An 11,380-nucleotide genomic window follows, 5' to 3' on the forward strand; every position below is an offset into this window, starting at 1 on the left:
GCCCTCTACAGCTAAGATGGTGAACAACAGCTCAACCTGGAGCTGTGCTGCCACGAGTCGCTGGCAACGGCGTAGGCTGCAGTGGGGCTGCCATGAGCTACCGTGAGCGGCCAGCAGCCAGCGTGAGCAGCCAAGAGCCGCCATGAGCAGCCGTCCAGTGGCAGCAACCGATCTGCCTCACCAGGGAGGAGTGCAATGATAATACCAACATGGACCAGTGAAGCAACGTCCTCCACTAGACTGAAGAACAAAAGGACAGCAATTTGTCTGTTCCCCTTCCCCGATTCCCCAATAAAATCTTTTAAAAAATTAAAATATAAAAAATAAAGATAACATCCTTTGTCACTCCGAAGCCAAGGCCATACTGTAGAAAGTCAAATCAGCCTGACGACAAAGTGTTTCTGAATAGAGAGCTCTTCCATCTTGCTTTAATTATTCAGCTTTGAAATACTTTGTCTCCACTACTTGTAGCAACTAAGTTGTTCAGATTTCAGACAAGGCCCCTGAAGTCACTCATTAGCAATACGTTTTCTTTAGAGGAAAAAGAGTCCTTTCAGGAGCCTTCCAGGCTAGCCAGCAAGCCCTGCGCCCTCCACATTTACAAGTGAATGGACGCCTTCCAAAAGAAACAGCATATCCTTTTCCCACTCCTTGAGCATTTTGAAAATCTTCCAGTCTGTGTTTACGCAATTTACAGACAAAAACCTATCACCACAAGTGAACCATTCAGGGTGATCACCAACTATAACAGTCTGAGACTTCACCTCACCTTCGTCATGGTTGTGTCATCCTTCTTGGGAATAAAGTCTCCAAAAATTCGGAGACTATAGAAACCGACAACGGAGGACACCATGAGATAACTGTGCAAGTCAAGGCAAACTCTCCACAGAGCGCACGTTTCCTTATGTTCTCAGGAGCCTCCACCAGTATTAAGGCCCAAAGGAAACGCAAAGTAAAGCAAAACCGAAGTCCCTTGGAGGGCCTGCGGAACGACGACTTGTTTTTTCTTCCAGACAAGTGTCTTGGTAAATGAACACTGTCCCAGGAAACTTAACAAACAGAACATCCAGTTAAAGAAAGGATACAAAATCAAAATGATCTCAAGAGCAGCTCCCACAAACCCAAAAGCAGAAAGAGAAGCATTTCCTATTCCAGGGCCCTGGAAAAAAAAAGAAAAACCACTTTTCAGAATTCAATGACACTATTATATTTGGTTTCCCTAACACTGGTGTTTCATAAATATAGCACAGTTGAAATCAGGAATATTTAATGCCCTAGAATAACATCTAGACTTTCAAAGGACAATAAAACATGATGCATCAACTAATTCAACCACATGTTAATAATTCTAACAAGCTCAAAACATTTCTCATTTATCTCAAATTTAAGTTACTTATCAAAATGATATGATTACACTTAAAGTGAAATCCTGAATATTCTTGGAAGAAAGTTTTTTACATATAATAGTACAATAGGAATAAAATATATAATTTTTATACGTTGCCCTGAGGCAACGTATAAAAATTATGCAATTAAAGAGTCAAAAGTAAGCTAAGCACAGAAAGAAAGTGAATATGCATTTCCTGTTTCTACCCTTGAAAGCTTCCTTTCCCCAAATCTTCCTTGGGAATTCAGAGTTTTAAAAGATATAAATCATGAACCCAGGTTTTTAAAATGTAATGCTCTAAATTTTTTTCCTGAACGTTAACCTATCTTTATCTAGAACACATACAAACAAACACAAAGAAAAAAAACATCTGTTAATGAGACCAGACAGGCAAAAAAATTATTTCTTAACAGAAGTAGGAACAATATTTTCAAAGCTTACTAATTAAAGAAACTATCTGAATACGAACAACTATTTTACTATCAGCTTCAATTACATCTAACAGAAATACCAGGATAATTTAGAATATATAGTCATACTAAGAAAAAATAAACCAATAAATAATATTATGCATATTTTATATACCTTCTAATTTAGGTATACAGAATTAAGACTACCCATGGAAATTTCATATATAAACAAGGTAAGAACAAAGAATTTATCAACTTTTTGTCAACATTTTGAAGAAGAAATGAGTGGTACTAGTAGAAAGCTTACTGACATTGATGGGGGTCAGGGCAGACCACCCCAAAATACACCAAGGTGGCACATTGATTATTTCACATTAGTTACTTGAGAACTAGCCAGTGCAGGAGAACACTCTGACCCTCGTCTGTTCCCTGACCACAAGTGGCAAAGCTCCCATGGGAAGGCACCCTCCCTGTGCCTGGAGGAGGGAGGACGTCCTTATCACCAGGGAGGGAATTCGGGGTAGGGGACACTGCAAACAAACTTTGTTACTTCTTCATAAATCACTAACTCAAACACAAACCCTTTGTTTTATGCAATCTTCACACGTAATTGTTTCTTTGTCTGAAAATGGTATATGTACTACCTGCTTTGGGCATTTCTTAAGGTCTCATGTCTACGGGGCCTCCTTACATACTCATGTAATTAAATTTTATTTTCTCCTGTTTATCTGCCTCATGTCAAATTAACTCTCAGCCAGAAGAACCTGGAAGGGTAGAGGAAAAAATATTTCTTCCCCAACAACTGGCCTGGAAAACATTTTGGAAATATTCCCCGTCTCGAGAGAAGGTCTACAGGCAGGGCTAAGGGGATCTGATTTATTTACACAATCATACAAGCAGCCTACCAGGTATAAGTCCCTCTCCACCATGCACTAAGGGATGGTACAAAAATGTCCCATGGGCTTAGGACTTACCTAGTGTGAGGCAAACTGAATGGGTTAAAAGGTGGATAGATGACTTCCTACTCTGTCAGTGGATTTGGGTCTAAACAAAAGAACAGACCAGGCTGTGGAGGGGACCCGTTCATTGCTGTTGTTTGTTGGTGGGACAAGGCACCTGGAGCCTGTTGTTAGGTCACACTCATGGACAGCCAGTGGCCATAACAGATAGCTCTGGAAGGCCCTGGAAAGATGTGCTGGGGGACAGGACTTAGGATAGACATTGGCTTTTTTCTATGAGAGAAAGTTCAGAGAAGTGGCGTCAAAAGTCTCAAAGAGTTTTAGACTTTCTGTGGGGAACGGGAAAGCTGCTGACTTAGAAAAATATAAAAAAATGTCAAAACTTAAATGCCACTTCAAGTATCCAAAACTTTATAGAGGCACCTAGAAAAAGTATGCCAAATATGAATATTTAGTGGTAACTACCTTCTATGGAAAATATATTCAAATAGGCAAATTGATAGAATTTAATAAAATCATCAATTTTTTAAAGATTTTTTTTCTGTATTGAAGAACTTAAGACTTGAGTACATCCAATAAAACCAATTTTGGGGTGGAGGGAAATAAAAACCCACAAAAGAAAGAAAAAGTTAATACTTCTAGGTTACAGCAGGAAAAATCATCAATTTTTAAACAAGAAAGAAACTAAGTTAATTCATGAAAAGATGTCCATCTGACTCCCCTCCAGTAACTGAACATTTTGACTCAGTTTCATAAAACATGTGACTTTTGAAGCATGAGTCCCTACAACCACACTTTTGCATCTTTTGCAAACCCAGTGAATCCACCTAATAAACTCGTCACTATTTCAGAGTATACATTTTCTTAAAGAATCACAAATAGTGAATTTCAGTAAAACCAAGATAAACTCTGATACGAAGTATAAATGCTTGATCAAATGCCCAGCCGATCCAAAGTAAGATATCAGACACAAAAATCAGTTTATAAACACAGTTTATGAAGTCTCCTTGTGTAAAGAAATTCATACATTTTGAAGTATATACATGCAGAAAGGTAGCTATTTCAAATGGCATATTTGAAACACTCGGGGTACACATACAGAACACTGTTGCAAAAGAAAGATATTTTAAAACATTTTACTTTACCCTTGTTCCCTTTGGCATTGCTGTTTCATCGACCAACAGGCAGAGGATATTGCAAGCCACCAAAAGGACAGAGATGGACTACAACACAAAAAGCAAGCCATCAGCTCTAAGTTTCAAACATATTTTGCCAATACACATACACTAAAATCTAAGTAACCAACCAATTGTATGCTTCAGAAGAGAGGAAAAGTAGTCAAGACCAAAATTCTACATACAAACCAAAAATAATCAGACTATCTACAAAAACTCCAGAGTAAATTCTAAAGATTCTGCCAATCATTATAATTTCAAGGCTTGTGACAAAAGCTAATAATATAGATCCATTTACTAACTGATTTCACAATTGGAAACTCACAACTCCACAGATTTTAAAAAAGGCGGCAATGTTATCAGAACTAATGTAATAATATGATTTTCATATCGTATCATCGAGTTTGAAGCAGGGTATCTATAGCACCGTGTCTCTTCTTAATTTTCATTGAAACAAAAGAATGAATTTCCTTCTTTCTTGAATAAAGAGATAATCTTGAGGACTTTTTAAAAATTACCAGGAATTTCTATTTTTGCTTTAAGTTTTTACAAATAAAGGCATAGATGGATTTTAATCTTGTTGATAGAAAACCAGTTTACCTAGAACCATTTAGCTGAGGGAGTTGCCATACTCAAATGTTAAAGTAAATATAAAATAATTTGCTTTATATAATTAGGCAAACAAATTCTTACTGTCTCAATAAGAAGAAGAACCATAACAGCAGGATACACCAAATTTCTTTCCCACGCTGATGCCTTTTTTCTCCTCTCTGTTATAAGGAAAAACAATAAAACAGAAGATTTCGGTAATTGCCAAAAATTATCTCCGGATTCACATTTTAATTCCTGATCACTATAACCGGTATGTATTATTTTTATATAATTTCTTTTTTAAAAAACATAAATTATTTTTAATTTTCCTCCAACTATAAATATCAGAGTTTGAAAATCAGTATGCTACATTAAACAGCTCAATCCTATATTTCAGTGACACACACAGAGGAAAAAACCTGAAAAATAAAGGAATATCCTTGAGGTGGGGGGAGCTTCTGGTGAGCTAACGGAAATGAGATTGGAGTCCCTGAAAAGGGAGGCACAGAGAAAAGAAAAAATATTGGGAAAAGTAATGGACCCAGATTTTCCATAGTAGATGAATACTATAAATTCCCAGGTCTAAGACTCAGTGGACACAAAGAACAAGAAATATAAAAAAAATTCCTCTAAGGCACATGATAATCAGGTTGTTCAAAATGAATGATCAAGAGGTCACCAGAAAAGCAGATAGATAAAAAAGACATTAAAAGATAAGGGTTTACACGATTACTTGTCAGAATTACTGCAATGAGAAGACAACAGAGCGACAGCTTTAATATCGGCATCTGTGAAAAGTCATTTTGCACAAAACGAAACAAGGTCGACGAGCAGACACGTAGCCTCTCCCCAAACTGAAAGACCGTCTGTACCAATGGTTTTGGACAGGTCGAAAGCTTGTAATATAAACTAAAGATTTCATAATTTTTTAATATTTTGGACAACAATAAAGTCTTTAATAAGAAACCAAGACCAAAACACAAATTAAGGAGAAAAAAAATGTACAATACCTAATTTTGTCTTAAGAGTCTTTACATTTTCAAGTTCTTGCTCCACCTCCATTATGGTGTATTCCACTGATGAAGAGAGTCCTGTTGAAAGCAAAACTATTTTAGAAGGATAACAACAGAACCCCAACAGTACAGAACAGGCAGTGCTCACATTTAATTAAAATATAAAATAACACACCGCAAAGCCTGATCCTTAAGAATAAAAACAAATGCTGCTATGATTCACAGACGAGTATATCCAATTTTTTACCATTTAACAAGTCCAAGTTCTTACTGATTAAACACTATATGTTTCCTAGAAAATATATCACTTTGGTAAAATTCTTATTGGAGCTATTATTAATTTTTTATGAATTCTAAAAGTATCATGTGTTTATTATAGAAAGTAAAAGGAAGTCACGATCTCCTGTTCGTGATCCCACCTTCCTCCAGTGACAGCTGTTAACAGCGTGGTCGATGATGTCGGAGCTTCCTGCACGGTCGCACACATATTCACCCGTTCATATATACCTCACACATGGCTTTCATTATGCATGTTACTGGAACAGGTCAAATCACCCACGTTATTTTACCACTTGCTTCCTAGTTAATGACACGTCCGTGTGGACAGCGCCAGGTCCTTCTCAGTGAATAATCTTCTGTAGAATGGGGTATTCCAGTTTCGTCCAGTCATTCCACATGAACACTCAGGATTCCCCCCATCTTTGGCGACTACCATGCTGCAGGAAATGCCTCAGTTTGCACCCAGGGCATTCTGGCTCTGTTATCTCTATCGGATGGATCCCGAAGTTCAGATTGCTGAGTCTAGGGTGTGCGCATTACAGTTTAAGGCATATTTAAAGGTTACTTCCCCCCCAAATACTGTAATTGGTTGTAATAACTTCAATTATTATATGAATTTACATTACTATCAACAATTTTTGAAAGTACCTATTTTCCAATCTCTTCCCCTAGCACTGGAAATTATAACTCTTGACTTTTTGCTAACTTGATGGGTGAAAAGTTTTCTTATTGTTACTTGAACGTGCATTTCACCAGATGTGGTTGAGCATCTTTTCAATGTTTATCTATCACTTGGATTTCCCCAATTCATATTTTCTGCTTATTTCTCCAACGGTTTGTGTGTCTCCATATTCTTTCTATTATAGTTTATCTGTTGAATTCTGGAACGGATACATTAACACACACACACACACACACACACACACACACACACAGCTGGTACTTTCGGCGCTCTCAGCTTTGTTTCTCATTGTGTGTTTGCATTCATCTAAGTGCTTTGGTTCCTATAAGACTGTTAGATCCCACTTAGGAATCACACCTGTCATTGTTATGTGATGATGACCCTTTTTGTCGTTAATGCTTTTCAACTTAAATTCTGTTTCATGGACTTGAAGTTCTACTTTCCTTTTGTTTTTACCTGCCTCACTTATTTACATGCAAGAGACAAAGGAAAAATTAGCATTAAAAGGTATCTATATACATCCTGAATCTTATTTGAGGTTTAATGTTTATCACTTAAGAGTTCACTGGATATAGCAACTGTAATTGACTCTGACCAGTTAGAACGGAAAGGAATTCATGAAACAGCAACAGGAAAATTTTCCGGGAAAGGAGAGAAATCAGGCAGCTGGCGCTCAGGTAGCAGGAACAGATGGGCAGTGTCCTCACAGGGTCACAGCTGCGATGAACCAGTGCCAACTATTTTCAGTCTCTGTCGCTATGATCAAGATTAAAACTCCAGGGAGCAAGTGTCCTAATGGTCTAGCTGGTCACATGTCACTTCTTTGACTAGAAGGCAGAGAACTTTGACAAGCAGTTCCAGAAATCTGATGGCACGGGGGCGAACAGCAACACCAAATGGGGGGCTTTACAGGAACAAAGGGCCCTAGGCTTGTGTCAAAAATGATAAAACGTGTTGAGCACCCCAATCTGGGAGGTTCTGTGCTCTGACGGTGCGTTTCAGCCCAGTTCCAGTTGGGAAAGCACAGCACACGCATTTGGCATGATGTAGCACAAGAGCTGAAAAACCATTTACATAGTACCTTCCATACTACCTGTCCTAGTCTTAAGTGACTTTTTAAGTTTTATCTTTACCGAAGTGCAGCGTGTACACAGCCCCACATGTCGAGTACAGGCACAAGGTTGGTTGCCACGTTTCCCCTCCTCCCACACGGCCTCTCCCATGACGTTCAGCCGATGCCTTCGGTATTTGCCTTCCGATCACTAAATGAAAAGCTCCTCTCGCGATTTCTCGCCTCTCCAGCTTGAAGTGCTGACTGTTACCTTCCTGCCGTGGAAGGTGAGGGCTTAAATCTCCGCACGCCGCACACTTCCTCCTGCCTCCCTCGCCCATTGTGGTCACACCGGCAGTTTCGGTGAGATTGATGTTCGGTGTCTTCACAATCACAGCAGAAATCCTATCTCCTGCCTACCCCGTCATAAACTATGATGAGCTTTCCTTTCTTCCACGACATGGGTCTTCCCAGCCCAGAATCGCATTTTCCATTTGCTTAGTTTTTTATGTACTTATCAATAGTTCAAAGCCAAACTTTCCTCCCAAATGTCTTTATTTTCTCTTGCTTTTCAAATTCATCAGTTATACTACCCATTTTGTTTTCTTGAAAAAACTCTCCTGTTGTCTGCAGCCTGCCCCAGTCTGGACTGGCTGCTCTCCAGGCCTCATGACGCTGTCACCCTGGGGACCCCCTTCCCTTCCCTCCGGCAGCCCAGCTCTCAGGGCCCATGAGCATGCCCCGTCTTTCCTGGTCCCCCCCTTACTTCCATGGGGCCCACCTCCAGCAGCCTGCTAAGGAACAGTGAACGGGGGTCATTTTTTTTTGAGACTATACAAGTCTGAATATTTTACCTTTGCTCTTCTTACACTACTTTGCTTAAATACAGAAATCTAGATCAAAATTAATTATCCTTCGGAATTTTGAAGTCATTGCTCTGTTGTCTCCCAGCTCCTAGCGCTGGTTTGGAGGAGCCTCAGCTCTTCCTGTCCCCATGTGCATGGACTGCTTTTCACTGTCCCTATGGAACATGTAGGACCTGTGTCCTCAGTGTTCTTGTGCTGAGTCATTTCAATGTACCATGTCAGCAAGAGGCGAGTCCCCTTCCATCTCCAAATTCATGACTGTTAGGTCTCAGCAGTTTTCTTGATAATTTCATGTAATTAGATGTTTACACACACACACAGCAGGCTTCAAAGAGGGTTTTCCAGCAGCTCCAGTGACACTGAGGGACTGAGCCCTGCTGCCATCCACTAGTTGGCTATTACAAAGACTGCTTTCTCTTTTCACGTAATTTTTTAATGTCTGTTTATTTTATTTTGCTCTGTATTTCTTCTTTTCCAGGCTGGTGGAATTCCTGTTGACTCTTCTCCCCCATTAATTTGGCACTCCAGTGATTGCTTTCTCATTCTGTTTGCCAATGCAGCGGTCCTCTGACAGAGTGCTGGAGCTCAGAAGCCTGAAACCACAGTGTCAGCAGGGCCGCGCTCCTCCTGGAGACTGAATAGGACCCATTTCCTTGTCTTCCAGCTTCCAAGGCTGCAGCATCCCCTGGCTCGTGGTCCCTTCCTCGGGTCACTCCGCCCTCTGCTTCCATCGCCTCTGGCCCTCCCGCCTCATCTCTCACTTAGAACAAGGCTGTGACGACACTGGGCCCAGCAGATCCCCCAGGAGAATCGCGAGACTCTTCCCTTACTCACGCTGTACGAAGGGGACACGCTTACAGGCCTGGGGGTCAGGACCTGGACACCTTGGCGGGACCATTACTGTGTCTACCACAGGCTGTCCCGTCTTCTGCCTAGTGAATGTTCAGGTTTTTCCCACATTCTAGGCCGTCTATTTTCTGCTCTAGCTCCGTGAGAGTCTGTGTTACTTTCGGGGACTGAGCACAAAGTCTTGGTTATCTCCCATGTGAGCCTCCGCCACTCAGCCTTAAGTGAGTGGTAGCTTTTCTATCTGCGGCTATTGTTCCCTGCACACCTAACCAGGTAGACAGTTGCTCACACAGTGACAGGGCATCGGGAGGCCCAGCAACTCCCATCCTTGTGGACCAGGGGAGCTGGTCGGAAACACAGCCTCAGGGGAAGAAGCCTCGGTGCTGAGGGGCCGGGGGGGCCTCTGGAGGAGTAGCAGGATGGCAGGGTCAGGCCCAGTGCGAGGCTGCAGATGCAGTAAGGGGGTTCAGGTGCCTCTCTTCCCAGTCCTACCCCAGGTTCCTCAGAAAGGTGAGTACTGCCCTCTCCCACCACCACCACCACCCCACACCCCTTCCTCACTTCTGTCCATCACTGAAGACACTAACCCAGTGCCCTCTCTTGTGGAGAACGTGAGGTCCTGAATGCACTGGGATGTTACATGTTCTTTCCAGAACTTGTCAATATGTGACTTATAAGAGAGTGGGGGTAAAGACAGTGCTGAGCTATTCAGGTCGTGTGTCCCAAAACTACTAAATGTTGACTAAAAATTTAGTTTAGAGTTTCTGAAAGCCAAAGCAAAAAGGGAAAACATTAAGTTATAGAATTAATGGGTATTTCCACATAACAAGGAGACTTACAAGACGACGGCATAGCACTGTAAGATTTTTCAAGTGTCTTTGAATATAACAGTCTTAAATATAAGTACATTTTACTTTTTAGCCCATTCTTTACAAATTATATGGTGTGTATCTATAGTTAATACTTATGTAACTTCTAGATCTGATTAATTACAAGTACAATCCCACACTACATCCCAGTACTTGTAAAAAAGTATTATTCCAGCAACCAGTTCAGTGCCACAAAAAACAATCTGATGAGTATTCAGAACTTTGAAAGGGGATGGGTATCGGAATAGACAATATTCCTGCTGCCAATTTAAAATTAAAAGATATAAACGCCTGCTTTGTGGGTATGTCTACAAAGCTCAATACAACGTGTTATTTTTCAGGGGAAATAACTGACGTGGTTCTTCTGAAACAGTGTTTATGTGGGTAACACAGGGCGAGGGACACGATAGGCAGTTAATAAACACTGACTAGCACACAAAAAGCAAGAATGCATCTTTACTGTCCTCAAGGAAGTCCTGCTTTTATTAAATGACTGGATGCATCTGGAATAACACAAATTTCAAAGCCATCGCCGTCCTTTACCACACACATCAGCACCTAAGTGAGAGCAGGGTGCTCTCTGTTCAGGCAGAAGCCCCCACTGTGAATGCGCACAAGGAAACATGGCTGCTGTAAGGAATCACAACTGCAAACAATCCTGGAATGTGACACAAATTTAAGTTGCACCAACAAAATCATCCAACTATCCTGAAGAACTGTATTATCATTACTTTATTTCAAAACGAATCCAAAATGCTCACTGTCAGCATTGTCTAGTCAATAAGTCAAATTGGTAGACCAAACCTGTTTGGACTAGTCATGAAAAATAAAAAGGGATTCTCCAAGAAAACCACAAAGCAGCTCATTTAAGGTCAATTTAACGGTATTATTCTGTTTTCCTTCCAGCCTCGACATAAGATTTCACTACCTCAAAGGAAATTGTAAGAGTATCTATTTGCATTCCCCCAGGTGATTGGCAGTTCAACACCAATTAGTTCAAAATTACACTGTTACTAGCGTGCAATAAAAACAACACCTTTCATCTTTCTTACATCAGTAAGAATAACTTCAGAGCCAATAACTTTGATCAAATAAGTATTTTTGATCCTGCCCCACCCGTCTCTTTGGATTCAGGAAAACTAATAGCTGAAGGCAACTCTTCCCAGCTTTGCTCTTAAGCTGAAAAACTAGTGTGATATTGAAAACATTTTGCTTCCAAGATACCAGAATTTCCCAAAGTCTAGCATTT

At 40.5% G+C, this 11,380-nt stretch overlaps 1 protein-coding gene across 1 annotated transcript in view; it reads right to left on the bottom strand.

Annotated features, from left to right (window-relative positions):
- LMBR1 (limb development membrane protein 1) overlaps window positions 1–11,380 on the bottom strand; it is a 106,677-nt gene that overhangs the window by 27,039 nt on the left and 68,258 nt on the right. The window contains exons 8-13 of the mRNA XM_019659086.1: window positions 9,850–9,890; window positions 5,533–5,613; window positions 4,625–4,701; window positions 3,902–3,979; window positions 1,086–1,159; window positions 768–860 (exon numbers count right to left, since the gene is read on the bottom strand). Of these exons, the coding sequence (XP_019514631.1) occupies window positions 768–860; window positions 1,086–1,159; window positions 3,902–3,979; window positions 4,625–4,701; window positions 5,533–5,613; window positions 9,850–9,890 (444 nt within the window). The remainder of the gene's footprint in view (window positions 1–767; window positions 861–1,085; window positions 1,160–3,901; window positions 3,980–4,624; window positions 4,702–5,532; window positions 5,614–9,849; window positions 9,891–11,380) is intronic.

This window comes from Hipposideros armiger, unplaced genomic scaffold, assembly GCF_001890085.2.
Source record: "Hipposideros armiger isolate ML-2016 unplaced genomic scaffold, ASM189008v1 scaffold_295, whole genome shotgun sequence".
In the NCBI taxonomy this organism is placed as follows: Eukaryota; Metazoa; Chordata; class Mammalia; order Chiroptera; family Hipposideridae; genus Hipposideros; species Hipposideros armiger.